Source organism: Oryza glaberrima, chromosome 3 (genome assembly GCF_000147395.1).
Source record: "Oryza glaberrima chromosome 3, OglaRS2, whole genome shotgun sequence".
Classification (NCBI taxonomy): Eukaryota; Viridiplantae; Streptophyta; class Magnoliopsida; order Poales; family Poaceae; genus Oryza; species Oryza glaberrima.
This window is the reverse complement of record NC_068328.1, coordinates 27,255,595-27,277,761: the sequence shown is the minus strand read 5'-3', so window position 1 is coordinate 27,277,761 and position 22,167 is coordinate 27,255,595. Positions and strand designations below refer to the sequence as shown.

General features: G+C 42.3%; 3 protein-coding genes across 3 annotated transcripts; 2 read left to right on the top strand and 1 right to left on the bottom strand.

Moving 5' to 3' along the window:
* The first annotated feature begins 2,629 nt into the window (after positions 1 to 2,629).
* LOC127768281 (germin-like protein 3-3) lies at positions 2,630 to 3,313 on the top strand. The gene has a single exon (XM_052293830.1). The coding sequence runs from the start codon at positions 2,630 to 2,632 to the stop codon at positions 3,311 to 3,313; it is 684 nt and encodes a 227-aa protein (XP_052149790.1).
* A 653-nt stretch (positions 3,314 to 3,966) lies between these two features.
* On the bottom strand, positions 3,967 to 7,318 carry LOC127769068 (indole-3-acetate beta-glucosyltransferase-like). Its single transcript, XM_052294773.1, has 2 exons — positions 6,641 to 7,318; positions 3,967 to 5,068 (listed from the first exon to the last, which is right to left on the bottom strand). The coding sequence occupies exons 1-2, from the start codon at positions 7,316 to 7,318 to the stop codon at positions 4,232 to 4,234; spliced, it is 1,515 nt and encodes a 504-aa protein (XP_052150733.1). The 3' UTR covers positions 3,967 to 4,231.
* A 9,257-nt stretch (positions 7,319 to 16,575) lies between these two features.
* On the top strand, positions 16,576 to 19,775 carry LOC127765061 (uncharacterized). The gene is made up of 3 exons (XM_052289861.1): positions 16,576 to 17,149; positions 18,658 to 18,720; positions 19,436 to 19,775. The coding sequence occupies exons 1-2, from the start codon at positions 16,637 to 16,639 to the stop codon at positions 18,676 to 18,678; spliced, it is 534 nt and encodes a 177-aa protein (XP_052145821.1). The 5' UTR covers positions 16,576 to 16,636; the 3' UTR covers positions 18,679 to 18,720; positions 19,436 to 19,775.
* Positions 19,776 to 22,167: the final 2,392 nt, after the last annotated feature.

Sequence of the window (22,167 nt, the reverse complement as noted above, 5' to 3'; positions counted from 1 at the left end):
AAATTATAGTTCCCCAACAAATTTGATATTGAATCTGTAATTTAGTTTATGACACATCATCTGATATATGTAGTTTTATAATAGTTTGGGTTTTGTGAAATTTACCCATTCTACTATTATATTAGACCTAGTGGTACATCTAGTAGAAGTTTTAAATGAGTGAAAAGTAAAAATATAATATACTTCCTTCGTTTCATGTAAGTCATTCTCGCATTTTTCACATTCATATTGATGCTAATGAACCTAGATATATATATTGATGCTAATGAATCTAGATAGATATATATGTCTAGGTTCATTAGCATCAATATAAATGTGAAAAATACTAAAATGACTTACATTGTAAAACGGATGGAGTACTAATGATATGATAAATCCGTACTGAAGTAGTGAAGTCTTATGGTATGTTTCCATCAATCGATAGCTAAAGTCACCGTTATCAAAGTCGAGAAGTCATTGTTTTCTCTCTAGTCCCTAGGAGATAAAAAATAATAAATCAGGTGTTTAATCAGGTGAGGATTACAAATTGGATGGGCAGATAAACGAAGCAAGAAACGTAACCAAGTACAAAACACACACTCTCTACCCCTGATAGAGTCTGTAGCTTTCTTATACATTTATGATCTATCTGCCTTTTTTCAATAAAAGCCTAAAGATAATTACTACCTCCATTTTAAATTACTTAGCATTCTAATTTTATCTAAGTCAAACATTTATATATTTGACTATCAATTTCTAGACATTTATATTTTTTTAACATCATAATATTAATTTATATCTTTTTACTAACCACGAGAAATGAATTTATAATATATATAATTCGTATGTTGTTAAACTACACATATTTCTAGAAATTAGTTGTCAAACATAAAAATACTTTTCTTAGGACAAAGCTAGAATGGCATATAATTTGAAATGGATGAAGTAAATAACAAGGTTCTTACACAAAATTAAGTTTGCAGAAAATGATAGGTTGCTGGGGATGCAAACCTCTTCTAAGCTAGCTTTTCTTACCACCCATTTGCATGATAGGAACAACACCAAGACAGGATATTGACGGGTCGGCACCTAGCAAATTACCCCCAAACGTTTCTTACATCTTTCAGAGCCCACCAATTTTGTTTTAGGGTTTAATTAAACTGGACATTGAATTAAACGATCTCTTCTGATAAGGGAAAAAAAAAGACCCATCAGATCAAGTGTTTGATTTCTAACGGTATTTTGCTTCTTCAAACATAGCTAGCTCATAGCTCTCAATTAACCCCACCGAAGGTAGGTAGTCTCTCTAACTCTCTATACAAGGATTTCACAGTGAATTTCCCACCGTTCCAAATGAGGCTGTGTTGATCTCATTTAACACTACCTCTTCTAGCAAACTTTTCAGCCTTTTCATAGCTCTCTTTTAAACCATAGGATCCTTCTGAAACTCAAGTTCCATTCCATTCCATCACACTTCTCTTACATCATTTTTTCTATTATTTATCTTTGCATGCAAGTAGAAATCGGGCGTCGGTTTTTACAGAAAAAAATCAGGCACTCCTCCCTACTACGTTGTTGTTGCTTGTGCCTCACGGTTAATCACAAATGAAATGTAATTTACCTTGCTCTCTAGACTTGGCTGGCATTTCTCGACGGTTGGCTAACAAATTCAAATTACTGGTTGTTTTGATGTTTCCTTTGGCGGTCTGTGGCTCTTAGAAAAAATCTTGATCCCTGTAGGGATCGATATGCATTGCCAATGTAGCGCTTGCCTATATATAACGCAAAATTTCTTCTAGGACGCTCTAATTTTTTTTTATCAGCTTTACCATAGGGCATTTGAGTTTTTATGTCCCATCCTTTTGTATTTATTTGTCAAAAGATATTCTGACCAATATGTTAATATATCTTTGTCCGCTGTAGATATGAAATTTTGGAAAAGACGATTTTATCCTTGGGCCACCTATCATGATTTAAATTTAACCAAATTAAGTTGAATTTAAACATATTTTGTATAATTCAAGCCATGTCCCAAATGACATAAATGACAATTGGAAAAGAAATTAAAAAATAATAAAATAAAATTTAAACAAATATTGGCTGAATTTAAACAATTTTGCATAAAATGTTTTGGATTTCCACAATTCGGGAAATGTTCTGAGTCCTCCACAAAACATTGTTTATATTCAGCCAAAATTTGTTTAAAATTTAAATCTTTCATGGCAGTCGAAGGGTTAAACGTCTTTTGCAAACATTCTCTTTGGATTAGAGAGGGTCTATATTAAAATAATGGTCAGAGTATCTTTTTACAATCACAAAATTAGAGTGTCCAGAAGCAAATGCTAGAAATCTAGAGTATCGTAAAGTAATTATTGCCGGACAAGGATTTTCTACAGCTAGGTGCTTTGGTACTTATCACTTGCATGCGACTCAAATAGTTATAGAGAAAATTAAAAAAAAATTAGAAAATACTTTTTCAATTGTTGCCCCTATATAAAAGGCTCCAAAGCTAGCTCGATCATCGGCACCCAATTGGCAAAGTAGCTTCCATACTACTTGCTCTGCCAGGTGCCTTTTCATTCTCAAAGAAATTGAACCGAGAGCTGAGGAACATATACAAGCATTGGCTAGCTTTGCTCGTTGATTAGCAATGGAGTGCTTCAAAACTACCCTAGCTGGGGTGGTGCTCGTCGTGCTGCTCCTGCAGCAGGCGCCAGTGCTACGGGCCAACGACCCTGACCCTCTCCAAGACTTCTGCGTCGCCGACCTCGACAGCGAGGTGACGGTGAACGGGTACCCGTGCAAGCCCACGCCGGCGGCCGGCGACGAGTTCCTCTTCTCGTCCAGGTTAGCCACGGGCGGCGACGTGAACGCCAACCCGAACGGCTCCAACGTCACGCAGCTCGACGTCGCGGGGTGGCCCGGGGTGAACACGCTCGGCGTGTCCATGAACCGCATCGACTTCGCGCCCGGCGGCACCAACCCGCCGCACGTCCACCCGCGCGCCACCGAGGTCGGCATCGTGCTCCGCGGCGAGCTCCTCGTCGGCATCATCGGCAGCCTCGACACCGGGAACAGGTACTACTCCAGGGTGGTCCGCGCCGGCGAGACGTTCGTCATCCCGAGGGGGCTCATGCACTTCCAGTTCAACGTCGGCAAGACGGAGGCCACCATGGTGGTGTCCTTCAACAGCCAGAACCCTGGCATCGTCTTCGTCCCGCTCACATTGTTCGGCTCCAACCCACCCATCCCGACGCCGGTGCTCGTCAAGGCGCTCCGGGTGGACGCCGGCGTCGTCGAGCTGCTCAAGTCCAAGTTCACCGGTGGGTACTGATCTGACAATATATATGAGAGTATTCTTACGTGGATCTAGGCCTTGGGCTCTCTGCTACTATGGTTGTGCGGTGTATATTATTGTATTGAATAAACGTGTCGTCGCCATCACAGGCTACGGATGCAAAGGAAACTAAAATATATTATTACTACTATGGTTTTCCCCTTTTCGATAAACTAAATAAATGGTATTTTGTTAAGTGTGTCTAGTTATCCTTTCATTGTTGTAAAATTGCATTGTCATCGTGGTGTCTAATCCCGTTCAATATATTACTCTCTCCAATAAAAAGACATATACACCCTCCATCCATAAAAAAAAAACAACTTCTGGCTACAAATCTGAACATAGGTTATGCAATTATGTTCAGATCCGTAGCCAAAAGTTGTAAAAAAAAATCACGGATAGAGTAGGTCTCTAAGATAACATTTGATCAAACTTTGAAATTTCGACCATCAATTAGGCCACGCTTAGTCTTAAAAATTAATAAGCTTAGTTTATCATATCATAATAAATTAGTAGATTTCTTTGAAGATAAAACTTATCAGATTTTATAAACTATAATTGCTAAATGTTCAAAAGTTGGAATGAATTTTGTACTAAACGTCAGTAAATATTATTACTGGGCGATATTCTTGTGCGTCACGGGATGGCAGGCAAAAATTTCTTCCTGCTAACAGAGAGAACAGTACTAGAAAACCAAACGGAACACGAGAAAAAAAACTGCGAACCACTGCAATCTGACGAGATAAACTTATCCACCTACCACAAGTCTGAATTACTGTTTTATTATCCCTGATTAAAAGAAGAAAAAACAAACTAAATCATCAACCAGTCTTCGAGACTCTGACGTCAGCGGCCTCGGGATTCCCATTCCACGTCGATCGCATTTCACGCGATGTGCGGCGCCTCACGGATCGATCACATCTCCGACGCTGCAGCCTCGCTGCCCTCCCGAACCAGCGCCTTCCACTTCTCGCCGGCGCCGGCGCCGGAGCCGCCGCGCAAGAACTCCACGAACTCGTCCAGGCTCCGGTCGGAGCTGCCGCCGGGGGACACCGCCGCGCGCGCGGCGTCGCTCCACCGCCGCGCCTCGCCGCGCGCGCGGGCACGGGCGGCCTCCTGCTCCTCCCCGTCCATGACGGCGCGCACGCACCGCTCGATCTCGCCGCGGAGGAACATCGCCGCCGTCCCCCCCGCGGCGTCGTCGGCGTCGGCGTCGCCGCGGCTGGCGCGCACGCCGGCGCCCCAGGCGCGCTCGACGAGCAGGGCGTTGGTGGGCTGGTCGGTCCACAGCGGCAGCGCCACCATGGGCACCCCGAAGCCGAGCGCCTCCAGGGTGGAGTTCCAGCCGCAGTGCGTGACGAAGCACCCGGTGGCGCGGTGCGCCAGCACGTCGAGCTGGGGGCTCCACCGCACGACGAGCGCGTCGCCCGACGCCGTCGCGGCGTCCAGGAGGTGGCGGGGCAGCTGCGCCTCCTCGGTGGCCCTGACCACCCACAGGAACGGCCTGCCGGCGGCGAGGAGGCCGCGAGCGAGCTCCTCCGTCTGGGCGGCGCCGAGGGACGCGAAGCTGCCGAAGGAGACGTAGGCGACGGAGCTCGGCGGCTTGGTGTCCAGCCACTGCATGCAGGTGTCCTCCGGGTCGAACAGGTTCGCGCCGTAGGTGAAGCGGCCGGTGGCGCCGTCGCCGGCGGGAAGTGGCACGCATGGCCCGATGGCGCGGGCCTTCCACTGGGTCGACAACCCAGCCAAAACCTAGAACAGTACGATCAGAGTGTTAATCAATTAGTCCATTTTGTGGAGTCAAGTGCAATCGGCCACTGGCAAATCACATACCTAATATAAACCTGAAAATTATCACAGTAGCATTTAATATGTGTCTGAGATTTGTTTACCTCACTATAAATAACTTTTACTCATTGTTAAATCGAAAGTTTTACTCCGTGTAACTTGGACAAATATTAGACTTTATTTTTTTTTTAAGAAAGACTCTATTCTTTATCATACTTTATTTTTTAGATTTATACTACATACTAAGTTTGCACTATATATTTCCTCTGACATTTATAGGATTTCAATAATTTTATCGTTCCAAGTTTGGCGTAAAAAGAAATAAGACAGGAAATTGACTGTGAAGGTTGAAAATGCACATATCCTATATTTGCTACATGACCATTACTACGGTGCTCTCTACGGGCAGTATAAATCAATATGACCCATTGATCTCATTTGATCAAAAGGTTTAGATCTATTTATACTATCACCACAGTTAACGGTAATAGAAATGTACGCAGTCATTATTGTCAAGAAAAAATAGATGCAGATGATATAATCATCATTTAGCAGTGACTAAACATTTTTTTCCTTCCTGTTTTGGTTTTTTCGATGAAATGAGAGCGATGTCAACACAATGGATGATCATAGATAGATTTAGCCGGGAAAAACGTAAATAACAAAGTAACTCCTAATCATTGTATTAATAAGTTAATAATTTACCCCCTAGTATAATACTACAGGAGACAACACCGGAGCATCGAGCACTTGCTACATATGCATATATACTGTATCCTCTAAAATGTCATCCTTAAAGAATACATTGTTTTCGTATCCTTGAAAAATACATTGCGGCTAAAAAAATTCTTAATATACTTTCATGTTTCAAATAAGACTTTAGTGACACGTGTCTTCATAGCAACTGTCGCAAAGCTATGAACTGCCACAGAGGCAGCGGCAGCAGCACAACCGATCGGCCAAATTAAAATTCCTAATACTTTTGTGTTTCAAATAGGACTTTGTTGACACGTGTCTTCACGACAACCGTGGCGACCACAGAAAGCGTCGGGCCATTCTCATCACATTCCAAATGTATCATATGGACAGGCTAAAATGATTTAATTAAATCATTTTTTATAGTACAAATCAACAAGAGGGATTAATCAAAAACCCAAATATTTTAGCCTGACGCCGCGCCCACACCCATGCATAAATAAGAACTACATTGCACCCATCCAATTCTAGAATTCTGCATATCTACTTGGGTACGACAAAGGAGAGTAAATTGATTCCGAATAATTTATCCAATCATTTTTTTCTACCAAAATCATATGACATTCTCACATTCCAAGCAGGCATGTAAAGGATTTATCAGCTTTGTCCCAACTGCCAACAGTTTATACGTATATGAAGGCCATCAAAGAAAGCTATACGCATGGGCCATGATGCTACTACGAATCAATCACCGAGACAAAATTTAGTTGAAAAATAGTAATACGCTTTAAAAATTCGTTGAAAAACATTAAATCTCCGGTTTATTAATTCTTCACTTACCTCGCTCTCCAGCTCGTCGAACGAGTTGAAGAGCACCCAGTCGTCCTTCCCCGAGTCGGCGAACTGGCTGAGCGCGAACACGGCGAGCGTCGGGTACGGCCCGTCGCCGAGCACGAACGACGGGAGCTCGCGCCTCTCCATCTCCGGCAGCCCAGCGAACGCGGCGCTCCTGCTGGTCGCCGGCTCCTGCTCCGGCGCCGGCACGGCGAGCTTCCCCTCGTGGACGTAGTGGTACACGGCGCTGACGGCGCACGACTGCGTGGAGAACGCCACGGCCGGCAGGCCGAGGCCGCGCGCCACGCGCCCCGCCCACGGCGCGAACGTGTCGTACACCACGCACGTGAAGGGGAGGCGGTCCGCGCCGGCGCCGCGCGCCTCGGCGGCGACGAGCCCGGCGAGCGACGCGGCCCCGGCGGCGTCGAGCGTGGCGAGGTACTCCTCCAGGCTCGCCGCCGACGCGACGCCGCCCTCGTCGTGGCCGTCGGAGATGGCCTCCACCCGCACCCCCGGGCAGGCGTCGAGGCCCCTGCCGCCGGCGGACGACGACGTCGTCCGCTCGATGAAGCGGGTGGTGACCACGGTCACCGCCACGCCCTTGGACGCCAGCTTCCTCGCGAACTGCACCATCGGGTTCATGTGCCCCTGGCTAGGATACGGCACGACAAGGACATGCGCCATGGCTACCTGGAGATCTCAAATTCCTCAAGAAAAGGAGAGGAAAAAAAAACACAAAGAACAATCTGTAGCAACAGCGGCAAGCAAGGTTGGATCGAGATGATCACGACGAGATCGTCATATAGTACAAATGCGACTCATCTCTGAATCCTAATCTCCTCTCCTCCTCTGCTGGCGCCATTAAACCCCAGTAGTAACGCCTCCTTTCGGAGCGGTGGGGCCCACCTGTCAGCCTCGGCGAAAACGCGGCACAGGAGTGTCCGGCTCTGGAAATGGCTGGCTAGAAGAGGAAGGACAAATCTCGTGGGCATTGGCACGCTTAGCATGCATGCATGGTTTGGCTTCACATCTATATATGCAGTGACATTTGTCAGGTGACCTGGAGGAAAGACAGCTGGGACATTTACCTTTGGAGATGGGATGGAGCACATTTGGCATGTTTAAGCAGTGGCAGATAAGGATGGACCCACCCCCAGAGACAGGCCTTGGGTCGGCCTAATACTAATTTATCGTAATATGTGATCTATTATGAAGGAAAATTGTCTCGGTCCATGGACTTTCTACAATTGGCACAGCAAAGCTGGATTCAGTTTGGGCCTTTTTTACAAAGTAGTTTTGGCCCATTTAAGAAGAGAAAGATGAACACTGCCGTGGCTTACTATCCAAGATGGACCGGTAGGAGCATGTTTTGCTTTATGCCTAAAGCAGTAGGCGATGTGTGTTCAGTTTCGTCCCTCAAGTTTACGTCCAGTCTGTATGATATCTCTAAACTCCAATATCAGATATGTCAACCCTTCAACTATTCAAAACCATACAAAGTAAATCAATAGACAATATGGATGCCTAGTTTTTCACTGACGTGGCATCCTAGTCAGAAAAAATTAAAAAAATATGTGAGGCCCATCCATCGGCCGTTGCCGCCGCCGGCTCCCCTCCTCTGGCCGGATCTGGGAGGAAGGGAGGGAGGGGAGGGGAGTGCCGCCGGCTGCTGTGGCCATCGCCTCCGCGCCGCCAGGTTTCCTCTTAGTTGCTGTGCATCTTCGCGCCGTCAGCTGCTGTGGTTGCCGCCTACACCCTCCGCATCACCGGCTGGATATGGGAGTGGAGGGAAAGGGAGGAAGGTGAGGAAGTGAAGGGAGAGGTGGGCGGATGGGTGAGGAATTAGTGTTTGAAGGGTGGTGGTGTGGGTGGTTGGATTTTTGCGGGCTGAGGATTTGAGGTCCCGCCTCATAAATTGATTTTCGCAAGCGTACCTTAAGAGGTTCGCCTATAAAAATAACTAAATTTATGGTATCTTGAGCTATTTTTACAAACGGTGATTTTATAATCTGTCTGAAAAAAATAAAATCATAACGTTGGAAAAAATCGTTTTTCTAGTAGTTATTATGCGTGTGCAATCAGGAGAGTTCTAATATGCCTTTCCGCATATCCTTGTATTTAAGGATTTCCTCGACTTCTTTAGATACCAGAGGGAATAGCAAACAATTTTGTTCAGATTTGTTAAAATATTTACAATACAAAGTACTCCCTCTGTCCCAAAAAAAGCACAACCTAAGATGGGATGGGACATATTCTAGTACAATGTATCTAGATGTCCAGATACGTTGTACTAGAATATGTCTCATCCCATCTTAGGTTGTGTTTTTTTGGGACGGATGAAGTAACCTCAAAGTGTGATGTCATAAAGAGAGAGTGACTCGTAGGTTAAAGTTACTATTGAGGACAATACTTCTCAATACATACTAGCTCGAATGTGCAAAGAAAAAAGCACATATATACACAACGACAACGAGGACATTGATAATAATACGGCTTTCAAAAACGAGATTTTTTAGGGGCGTACCTCCAAATATTTTTTGAAAATAGATTATAAACATATTGGAGATTAAACATGATATCTCAGGATTGAAACCACACACTACGAAGTATATCTCTTAATGCGGCTTTCCAAGCAGTGGCTCGGTGCTACTTTCCAAATGAGACTTGCATGCACCACCATAAGGCCATTCTCTTGGTTATTGTGGTTGCTTTGCTCCAACATGAGTCTAAGGTGGACATATCACTACACTGTAAATGTCTTAAAACGTAAAGATTTATTGCAGCTCGCATTTTTTATAACAAACCGACTCCATATCTAATTACAAATACTTTATATTTTGGACATTTAGTAAAATTTTGATCATCAATAACTTCTGAATGAAACATATAAATAAAATGTGTATATTGTGAAAATCACACCTCAAAGACCGAGAACGTTGAAACGTTAAATCTCTTACCCATTTCTCATAACAACCCGACGGTTTGAAAAGTGAAAAGATACACTTGCTAACATGTTTTCTCGGCTTTGCTATTTATCAGGTAACTTAGGATTTTCTTAAATCCATCACTTGAACCAACCGTACGTGTTGGATTAAAATTCAACTGATGTGGTTTGATCTTCTACCACAGAACAAGCGACTACCCAGAGCATCTATCTCTCTCGCCAACTAGCTTAGTTAGCTCCAAGTGCTACTCAAGCATATGCTCTCGGCAACCATGGCAGCAAATTATGCGCCAACGGAGTGGATTAGTATTTGGGGTGGAGGGTCAGGGTAGAAGGAGAGCTTGGGAGAGAAAGAGGAGGGAGTGTTGTGAGAGCCTTAGAAGGATGATCAGGTCATCAGGACAACGGTGAGCTGTGGATTTCATGGCGATGGCGCCACCGAAGCTATGGGAGGGAGGGTGAGGCAGCGGCAGTCGGAGTGGTGGTGGAGTACTGGGCAAAATGGAGAGTGGTTTGTAGGTGATCGGGGTGGCAGCGAACCCAGCAACATATGCCTACAGAGACGGAGAGCAAGAGGCGGCATGAGAAAGCTGAAAAATATGCAATCCTCCTAGCTGAGAAAGCCCCTTTGATTTGGAGGAAAAATATAGGAATTTTAGAGGATTTCAATCCTATAGGAAAATTTCCTATGAAGCCCTTTGAAACAAAGGATTGAATCCTATCCAATCCTTTGAAATTCCTATGGAATGACAATCCTATAGAGATTTTAGAGGAAATTTAGCAAGAGCTTCAACCTCTTGCTAACTTTCCTTTGAGTCTATCTCTCTCATCCAATTCCTGTGTTTTTTCTGTGGTTCAATCAAACGGTCATTCCTATGTTTTTCCTGTGTTTTGCAATCCTCTGTTTTACACTTACATTCCTATCAAAATCCTATGTTTTTCCTATTCCTATGTTTTCTCAATCCTGCGATTCAAAGGGGGCAAAATGGAGAGTGGTTTGTAGGTGATCGATCAGGGGTGGCAGCGAACCCAGCAACATACGCCTACAGAGACGGAGAGCAAGAGGCGACATGAGAAAGCTGAAAAATATGCAATCCTCCTGGTTTAGAAGCTACAAAATTCCTGTAAATTTTCTCTGAACTAAATCTTAATTTCCTGCATCATTATGTGATTAAATCTTAATTTCCTGCAACTTATTTTTTTAACACGTAAGAGATATGCGTATCATTTCATTAAGCAAGTAAAAAACAACTGAAAAAAAGTCTTGCAAGACACCACACGAGAAAAAAAAGAGGAAAAGATAAAGATGAAGAAACACCAATTAAGAAACAAGTCTATGAGCCCTCTGCCTCAACCCTAACGGCTAGCTCCTGAAGGTTGGCAGCCTCTTGCTGTGCACCCAATTAAGGCCGTCTTCGAAGGACTTGCTCAGTATTAGGGGTAGCACCATACACACGTAGTCATTTCTATATTTTCAGACCTTCCAAGCGACCAAAAAGATCAGAGAATTGAGTCATATTTCTTCATCTTGTTTTGTCTTCCCTCCATCACGCTTGCCCACCACCAAGGATTTACTAACTAAAATAAAATACTTGAGATTGTTGTTAGTAAGAATTTCGTAAGGATAAAAAGTACTTTCTCTGTAAAAAAACGAATCTAGAACTGGATGTGACTGGACAACATCCAATCTTTAGATTTATTTTTTGTGGGACTAAAGGAGTACATCCTATTTACATTTATGTTATTACTAGCAAAAATGCCCATGCGTTGCACTGGGGAAACGGTTAATAAAAGAGAGCGTGGTCAATAAAAACAGTGTGAGGTAACATCGTGGAAAGTATAAGCGAGACAGCACCTCAAGTCAACACATAAATCAAATGACATATGAAGAAAAGCAAAGGATGAAAACAAAACGCGCACGGACAACCAAGACTAAAAGCATGTATGTGACTATTGGAAAAAAAATATGAGTGACGATTGGAAAAAATATGAATTCTTTAAGTAGATACTCCATCATGTATTTACTTATGACCATTCATCTTATTAAAAAATCTTTTATTTTTAATTATAAATTGATTTATCATTAAAGGCTCTTTAAGTATTATTTTATATATTTGTTTTATGTTTAAAATGTTTTTAATAAGACGAATGATTAAAATATTCTAAAGTTACTGGTATCATATATAAAAATGTCGTATATAAAAACCAGCGAGAGTATATTTCCATATATAAAAATATATAAGGATATGAATGAGATAGATATTTATCCCAAGTTGAAACATGAAGCTGTCTATAAACATTACTCCAGGTTTAAAAATAAAGAAGTGCCATATATCAAATATGAATTCACATAAATAAAGGAGATAAAAAAACATTTTTATTAACTCAAGGTTTTACGCTCTTTCGATTCATATAATAATATAATATGATGGTTTTGAAATATTTTCAGATTTGATCACTTCATCTCATTGTTACATTCTGATCTAATTTATTCTGCTTTGGTATGCATGCCCCTCACTTTGCATAGTACCGTGGTCCATGTTTTTTTCTTCTAATTTATTAGTTTCCGTTTTTTGTGTGCAGTAGTTCTTTACTTTGCGGGAGCCTACAGTAAAATAATGGAAAAGGAATAGGAATAGGGTGGGTCGGTTTCCATACTCTAGAAAGAACCACTCTGCTCTAAAAAAAGAACTGGTCGGTTTAATTTTCCTGGTGAAAAACCACTGGGTTTTCACATTTCGATTCTTTTATAAAACTTATCCTACAAATAGATCTCTAAAAAAACTTATTCTAGAAATGATCTTTTTCACGGCGCCAAGGTCTAACATGACGGCGCCAATGACGTTGGCGCCGTCCCCCTAGCCCTCCGGTGAAAGTTAAGTCACAAATGTGAAGGGGGACGGCGCTAACGTTATTAGCGCCGAGGACCAAATTGTATTTTTTTTGAAAAAAGGACCTATTTGTAAATAAAAAATATTTACAAATAGATCATCGGCGCCAATGACATTGATGTTGAGGACCTATTTATAATTTTTTATTTATAAATGGGTCCCTTTTTATTACAAATAGGTCCTTTTTAAATTTTTTTAGAAATTGGTCCTCAGCGCCAATGACGTTGGCGCCGTCCCCTTTCCCATTAGTGACTTACTCCCTCCATCCTATAATATAAGGGATTTTGACTTTTTACTGCAATGCTTGACCATTCGTTTTATTCATAAAATTTTGAAATTATTATTTATTTTATTTGTGACTTACTTTATTATCCAAAATACTTCAAGTACAACTTTTCGTTTTTTATATTTGCACAAATTTTTTGAATAAGACGAATGATCAAATAGTGCAAGCAAAAAGTCAAAATCCTTTATATTATGGTAAGGAGGGAGTAGTTTTCACCCGAGGGCTGAGAGGACAATGCTAACGTCATTGGCGCCGTTATGTTGGACCACAGCGCCAATGACATTGGCGCCGCGATAAGGATCATTTCTAAAATAAATTTTTTTAGGGGTCTATTTGCTATTTGTAGGATAAGTTTTTCAAAAGAACTAAAAGGTGAAAAATCCAGGAAAAACCACTCATTGGTTCAATTAACCATTCAACGGGGTCGGGTCCGTCTGGATTAGATCGATCCCCTTTTCAGTCCTTCGCTCCTTTCCAGCAGCACAGCGCCAAGCGCCACCTTGCTTCCGCCTTACACGATTGCCACCACCGCCTGCTTTCTCGACGTCTTCGCATGTGGGAGCCGCTGCTTCCAGGACTCGTCTCCTAATGCACCATTTCCATCGATTGCCTGGCTCCCTCGACAACCCGACATCCAGGAGCTCGCTGTTGAGGGCCACCGCGTCCATGAGGCCTCCGCCCCATCGGAGCCCTGCCGCCGCCTCCTCTCGAACCAACCGCTGCCTATGACCTGTCCCATTGATGGGGAGATGAATCAAACCCGCCTCTGTGAAATCAGGTCAGATTTCACCAATTACTATGTATCTTGTTCTTTCTTGTATTTATAGGGTTAATTTTATTCAAGTTTGAGATCAAATCGAATCCGCATCCAACTTCCTTTCCTATTGAACCTGGTATCCTCCCTGCCTGTCCTTGTTCAATTTTGTTTTTGTTTGTGTCTATTAAGAATCGATGTGGATTATTTGTATTTGATGCGGACTCCTACAAGTTGTGCGGAAGCATGCGGATGACGAGGATGGACGAAAAATTAGATATGGATGACGCACTGAGTCGGTCAAAATTTGGAGGACAGACGAAAAAGTGTGATGAAAGGAAAATTATAAATATTTTAATTAGTTACTAGCAAAATGCCCGTGCTTCGCAACAGGTGAATACAAATATAACTTCATCGCTTCATATGAAACACACCAGTGAGGTTATACGAAGCACACCAGTGAGGTTGAAGAATAAAGCACCTTTGTTCTATCATTCCTAAGGTGAAGAATAAGCCCGTGAGATCTCGATTCCCATTTCTAATATTGCAAATAAGTTTATGTGAAAATATTTATAAACTCGAGGGTAGGCATAAAAAACAATTAATGAATGACCTTTTACAGAATGAAAGGATTAAAATGAAAGTTGATGACGAATCCGAGATATTATGTAATCTGGTCCTCATCGATAGAATATGTTCAGTGATGACGGAGGTGCTACTTTAGCCTCTCTCATTGCAACTCGCGAGGGACAGTGGTGGCGCTTCCTGAGCCGACCGGACCCCTCAGCGTGACGGAGGTCCTCCCGTAGTGTGGGACATCAGTGCTCCCTCGGCCCTTCTCAGCCCTCCCTAGGTGGCAAGGGCGGCAGTGCTCCTCTATCCTCTCTAGGCAGGAACGGCGATGGCAGCAGCCTCCATAGGCGACGAGGGTCGTGGCACTCCCCCGTCCTCCCCTATACGACGATGGAAGGTATAGGTGGTGGTTTGCTAAGATGCCACTGTACTCTGGTTTCTTGTGTTTGTTGAGCTAGTCGAATTTTTGGTTTTGTTTTTGTGAAGTTGTCGTCTCCCGCTATGGCGAAAAACCTGTATGGCTTGATTCTGTTTGCAACTTCATCTCTTCTCGTTGCTGATTTTTGGTCGCGTTCCTCAAATTTTAAAGGTTTTGGGGTCGGAAATTGTGTGGACCTATTTGCTTTCCTCAAACTTTGAAGTTTTTGGGTCAGCCACAAACTTAACAGATTGGATGCAGTATGAGACATATATCAATTTCCACATGAACCTTGGGGACTCTTCGCGATCTAGAGTTTTAGACGTGGTGCGGGGAATAAGAGAATCAAGCAAAGATATGTGTGTGCAACAAAAGCTAGATGCTGAACCAAAAAATATGTTTTTTTAGAAATAATACTTTTTAATAGAGAATCACAAAAATAGAATTTGACGGACAAAAATTACAAGTATAACACCCTATTGAACAACCAAAATTCAATAAGGGTACATATTGAACAACCGCAGTTCGACAGGTTACCTGTCAAAGTGCTGTTGTTCGATAGGGAATAAAAAATAAAAAAATAAAAGAGAAACTCAATGCACGGCACTGTGTGCCACTGTAGCATGCAAGACCTATTGAACATCCCCATCCCCAGTTTGATAGGCCACCCTGCCATGCTCTTTCATGTACTTTTTATTTTTTTTAAGTGGACCAAACAACCATGTCGAGCTGTTTGACAAGGTATTAAACTTGCGATTTTTGCCAATCAACTTCTATTTTTGTATTTTTTTATTAAAATAGTATTATTTATAAGAGATTAAAAAATCCCAGAATCCTTACATATTATTTAAGCTAGATGACAGACGAAAAAAAATAACTCCCAAAACCCTTACATATTTTTTAAGTGGTATATAGATCTGCATATACACATATATGACTTTCATGTCTAACCGGGTTGGAGTCCTCAACCAAAAGAAGAAGGAAAGAAAAAAGAAAAAAACAAAAAATAAAAAAAAAGAAAAAAGAAAGGGGGAACCGTACCGTTTTCTCCTCCGATCCTGTCGACGTATCTGGATGCAGTACGAGAAAAGTGACTAGTCAACCTTCCTATCCTCATCCTCAGCCGCCGCTCGCACTCACCCGGATCTTCCCCAAACCAACCTTGCCAACATCGAGCATGTGAGCAGTCGCCGGCGCACTCTACCTCCTCCCATCCTTCACCTCTAGCCTCCCCCTCCTCTCTACTCAACTACTCAAGTTTCTCATGAGCAAAGTGGAGGCCTACGACGGAGGGCGGCCAGCAATGCAGAGCTGGCCATGGGCGGAGGCCGGCGACCACTCCATCTTCTCTTGGTATGGGCAGCGGTGGAGGAGGTGGAGGGCGCATGCGGCAGAGTGACCGTGGCATCAAACGATCCCTGGCCGCCATCGATCCAGCGCCAAGCTTGAAGAAGGAGGTCAAGGTGGGGTTGGAATTCCCATATCCGATTTTTGATTGTTACGTGTTGTAGCGCGATCGACCCACTGCTGATTTTATTGTGGTGTATTGGAGTTGTCTTGTGGATTTTTCTTCTGATGATTTTATTTATTTGGTTGGAGTTATTTATTGTGGTCCGATTCATTTAGTTTCTTTTTGTCAGATGGAAATTTGGAATTTGGATATGGTCTTCTCCTATGTATCGTTCTGCTGATTTTTTTATTGGGTGGATTAGAGTTTAAATCCTTTCAGTTTCGTGTTTAACTCGGGAAATTTAGAATTTGAAAACTACCTAGATACGGGCTACATGCGCGAGGCTGAGATAGACGCACCGTGATGGATGGAGTAGTATTGTGATGATTCTACTTTATTTCTAAACTTTTTCTTCAAACTTTTAACTTTTTCATCACATCAAAATTCTTCTACACACATAAACTTCCAATTTTTTCATCACATTATTCCAATTTTAACCAAACTTTTAATTTTGATGTGATCTAAACACACCCTAAACAACACCAGGATAAGGCTGGATCACTGGTCCCACCTGGCTGCCACCATCAGCCATCGCTGTTAACCCAGCGACCAGCGTGGCAGAGCAAACTCTCGCGAGAAACGTGTGCCTGCCTCGTTGTTTCCCTCCTCCCAAAGCCTCCTCACCGATGCCGCTTCCCCTCCTCCTCCTCCTCCTCCTCCTCCTCGGCGGCGCCGCCGCGGCGGAGGAGCCCCCGGCGGCGCCCTCCTCCTCCCCTCCGCCGCACAAGAACGCGACGCTCTCCGAGATCCTCCCGCGCTACGGCCTGCCTCCGGGGCTGTTCCCCGCCAGCGTCACCGCCTTCTCCCTCGCCGCCAACGGCAGCCTCGCCGTCGACCTCGGGGGGCCCTGCTACGCCCACTACGAGTACCTCACCTACTTCGAGCCCCGCGTCACGGGGGTCCTCCGCTACGGCTCCCTCACCGGCCTCTCCGGGGTCAAGGTCCGCCGCTTCCTCGTCTGGTTCGACGTCGTCCGCGTCAAGGTCGACCTCCCGCCGCCCCCGCGCTACGTCTACCTCGACATCGGCTGGATCACCCGCAAGCTCCCCGCCGACGAGTTCGAGTCCCCCCACGAGTGCGAGGACTCCAAGAAATGCCGCCTCTCGTCCGCGCTCGCCACGGTCGCCGCGTGGTTCCAGGTCTGACGGGCTCCTCCCCCTTTGTGATTTCGAGCTGTTTGTGTTCGATAGGTTCTTGATTTAGGCTTGCCAAATTAGTCTCTGGTTAGAAATTAATCTGCTGCCAAGTAGCAATCGAGTTCAATTTCCCGGATTGTGTTATTGTGCCGTCAATTTCAAAGTTGATAGCGGAACTATGCTAAGAATCTTCGCTGTTTCCTGGTGATTGTTTCGTGTCCGACTTGTGTTCTTCCTGGCTGCTCACTCCTGTGGTGGTTAATTTTGACTTCTATGTAATTACCTTGAGGTTGCGTAATGCTGAAGGAAACGCAAGCTGAGAGTTGCTTCCTGTGGTAATATTTGACATGGAAAATGAAATATATGGCATATTAGGTTGTTGTAATAAAATAGGGCTATTGTGTATTATTGCATCATGCAGTTGGAATAGTTTAAACAGACACGAGACGTGTTGCACATTGGCTTATGAAAAGAAAAATGCAATTGTACAGAACCAGGAAGGCAGGAAGCAAGGTCGTATTAAGTCAATAAAGCTCGATAAGATGGTACTGTACTACCTTTCACATGCCAATCTTTGCAATACTGAAGTAACTTTTATGTTGAATGGTTTTATGTGTTGTATAAGTGAAAAGAATGATAGTTTGGTAATGGGGAGATTAAGTTCTTGAAGCCTGACCTATGTGTACTAGGGTAGAAAAAATGTGGGTCTAACATGAAAAATGCAGAACTTGATTTCAAGGTTCTGAAGCTACCACAAACAATTGTATTCAGAAACTTGTTTTAATGAAACTTCTGGAGGGTGCGTGGTGTTATGTATGGTATTTTCCCTCATGGTTGGTAGTAACGGTGGAAATGTTTGCTCAGCTCTCGAAACTTATTATTGATGTGGTAAGAAATGCTTGCATTTGCATTTAATATGAGTAATCCTTATAATCTACTGTTCTGAAGTATTGCTTATTCTGTTTAGTTTATTGGTTGTCATGCACCATACTGAAGTTTATGTGGGTTACTAAATTATGAATTTGCATTACTGACATTCAACTTGGTTTTGTTCTGAGTCATGAATGCTTGTAAGATGTTTCTATGTGACTTTGACATGAAAAGGAGGGTCAAGGTAAAGGTGAAAAGTTATTTATTTGTTCAAGCCTTTCTTGAGCAATGTATTCTCAACAGTATAGCTGTCTAATATTCTCAAAGGAAGATCATTTCATATTTTTTTGTCTGATCAGAAGTGAATTAGATTAATTAGTCTCCTTGACCCTTTTATGGTTAAGAAGAATTATCCAATTCATGCCTAAATACCAACACCTTTGATAAATTAACTCATGAGTTAAAAGAGATTGCACATGGCACATGGCTTTCACCTTTCAGAATTAATGTTGTGATATGGTTGTTTCATGACTCACTGTTGTAGTGTTGTTTGCTGCACATCACCGTTGGTTTCTATGTTATACTTGATTATTCAAACATTTTTGTTGTTTCTGAGTATTTCTATGTGATGCATCTTGCAGAACTTCTTTGCCCAGTTTTAGGGGATGGAGAAGGGATTTGGTCTTGTGACAGTGTTACATGAGGTAATATAGTACACCTATGTCTAATTACATTCACGCAGACATTTGAACTCTTCTTGTTCTCACATTGTGATCTTTGTGAATCATCATCTGCCAAGCACATATTGTTTGTGGGAATCGACCTGGCAATGAATCTATTTTATTCTGCTTGTTTTCATTATTCAGAACTGTTGGACTTCTCAGTGTGATGCTGTATTATTCTTCTGAATCTATCTTGTGATGGTACTTTATGAAACTAGTCATACTAGGGTTCAAGTCAGTAAACACTTTTACTGCCAATTGTCAAGTAACCAGTGTATATGATCCACTTGTCTCTTCCTCTGGCTAAATAAGGATGAAAATAATATGTTGACCAGTTAGGATGTTTCATGTTCTGTTCCACAAACTATATGTGCTTATGGCTGCTGACGGTTTGTGCGAATTACTATTGAGCACATCAAAGCACAGTTTGTGATAACGACATCAGGCTTTCCTAACTACACTAAAACATCTTAAACTCCAAAATGATGTGGTCACTGGTCAGCTGTGCAGTTGGTTGTCTATTTGGCCCCATTGATGGATGCGTAAGTTTTGTTGCAGCATGGCTATGGCTATTTTAATATGCATTGTTATTGTTTCGTAAGCTGTAAATAAATTTTCTGATTATATTTGAATTAATGATTCAGATTATTTATGGTGACTTGGACTAATTTGTACTGGTTCCACCACCTTTCTGTAGCTTCGGGCCTTCCACGAGTGTAGTGATTGCCAGCATCCAACTACAGAAGAATAAGCATTGGTTGAGATATTTCTCTACAGCTTCTATATTGTCTTAGATGCACATTTGCTCATGCCCGAGAGACACATGATCTTGTGGAGATTTATTGGTCATTTTGATCCATGATACTGGAGCGTGCTCCATGATTCAAATGCAATTACACCTGTTAAGTAGTGATCATTTTATACTAATAGCAAGTAAACTGACATGATGCTCGAGGTGATTAAAGATTCATAGAACATTTTAGCTGATACTCCTAAGTTACACCAGACTAATTAATTTTTATTCTGTTCTTCATTAATTATTGGGTTCTTGTGGTCAGGAGTTTTTTGAAGACGTGATCAGGAAGGCGTGGGATTCTTCTTCTTCTTCTTCTTCTTCTTCTTCTTCTTTTTTTTTTTTGGGGGGGGGGGGGGGGGGGGGTGAGGGGGAGGGAGAGAGAGAGAGAACATGCAGTGACAACCATCACATCCAAGCAGGCCCGTCAACATCTTGATGACGAGTTAAAATCAAAACTAACTAAAACTGTTGATCTATTTTTCTTGCTAATATGTTGTCCTGATTGTATGCGGAGGATAGTTTTAGATAGCTCTCAATGCGCTTTGATTGTATTGTGTCCATGATACTTCAAAAGAAACACACATCTAGCTACTTTTAATTTGTGCCTATTCCCAACTAATGGGAATGTACTTACCACCAAGAAGAATGGGTATATTTAAACCAAGCAAGCTCATTGTCAAATAGTGGTATTTTGATAAAAGTATAGATAACGTTGTAGACTTCCACAAAATATTGCATTTGAATTGAGAATTATAGAAATTTTGTTGTAAAAATGATAGAAATATTTCTTGAGGAAGAAAATGATAAAAATATTGCTGGTATTTAGAACAAAAATCTGGGAATATTTTTACTTCCATGATGTTGTCATGATTTTGCTATATTTTAAATTAACTGCAACCCACCATTTTTTTAACTTAGATGTTTTGTTTGTTTCACAAATGTTCACTCTATCTAGGACACTTGATCAAAGTCTCGAGTGCTCGGCATGGATTATGGTCGGAGCAAAAACAAGTGGATCAATTAATATAAATATAACAGATCTTTGAGCAGTTTGGTCAGGTGTTTATTTTGTTGTTTCCTAAAATAACTGCTTTTGTATTTGGCTTCTTAAAATGTTTCAATTTTTTTTTATAAATGAGTTAAGCATAACATGTGTATATTGCTTGCAAAATTGTGAGCTGCATCCTCCTGCCGTCCTAAAAAAACCTACTTCTGGCTATGTTACATAGCCTACATCTAGATATATAGCTGCAAGTTGATTTTGTTTAGACGAAGGGTGTATGTATTATATGTTGCCGTAGCATTAGCACGGACATGCTACATTGAAATTTGATTGTATACCCTCAATTTGCGGTTACAATGATTTATGTACAATTGTTGGAAAATATGTCACCTAAAATGATTAGGTAGCACTTTTTCAATGATGGATCTCATATTCTCGTAATTTAAAAATGGTTTTTCCCATTGCAATGCACGGGCATATGACTAGTACGTTTATATATGTTTCTGATACAGTGATACGTGTAGGCTTTGATATAGATATGTGTGCATGTTATGCATTCGCGTTTATGGGATGGGAGAGGTGTATATCAGAACCATGGGCGAATCTACGTTGGGGCTTGTTGGAGCTTAAGCCCCACCTCCAATAACCTGAATTCCCATGTATCCCTTCTCTCTGTGGTGTTAGTTAGCTTGGAGAATCATCAAAGAGCAGCAAGAAGAGAGAATACATGGATGCATAGTTGCTGCTGGAGGAGGAAGACGATCGTAACGCCATGCTGGGCCATATCGGGCTGTTGACTAACCAATTATGCTTCCCAAGATTGATGATCGATAGTATTTTTTTTTTCTCTTCCGTTAAACTAGACATTTAATTTAGAAGTACGTATGTATTTTTCAGTGTTTTGGTAGGAGTATATGCAGAATAAAACTCTGCACATATTTTACTTAGAAGAAGTAAAGAAAAAGGCAACCTACAAACTGTTGTAGCATATATATTTTTATTGCACGACATGTTGTCTCTTTTTATAGAAAAAAAGTATAAATCTTATTTTGATTAGCAATAGAGATTAATAATAATTTATGACAGGCACCACCTTAATTTTCATCCTGAATTCGCTACTCATCAGAACGCCCATAGGGGCCATGATGATCAGTAGGGAGACAAACGAAAAAAAACACGAGGACCCCGGTCGATCCGACGAGAGGGATGTGGCTCCAAACCCGACCGTACTGGAGGACACGCCACCACTCCACACACAAGAACCGGTGCGCCACCACTCCACACACATAAACCACGCCGCGGAAAAGAAACCAACTAGTGCCCGCGCCGCGAAGCAGATCGATGGGCTTGGCCGACCAAATTAAACCAGTCCAGCCACACGCCCACACGTACGTACTATACACACGCTGCCCTGCTACCACTGTGCGCGATAGATGGATGGATGCATTGGATGCAGTCATCGTCAAAATCAAATCATTTGCGAACCAATAATAAATACTCCGTATGTAGTAGAATCAACATCTCCCAACGATCCAACAGCCTCATCGTTTTTACATACTTATACTTATCAGCTAAATTCAAAATTTCAAATTTAAATTTAAAGTTGATATTTTTAGAGTTTTTCAACGAA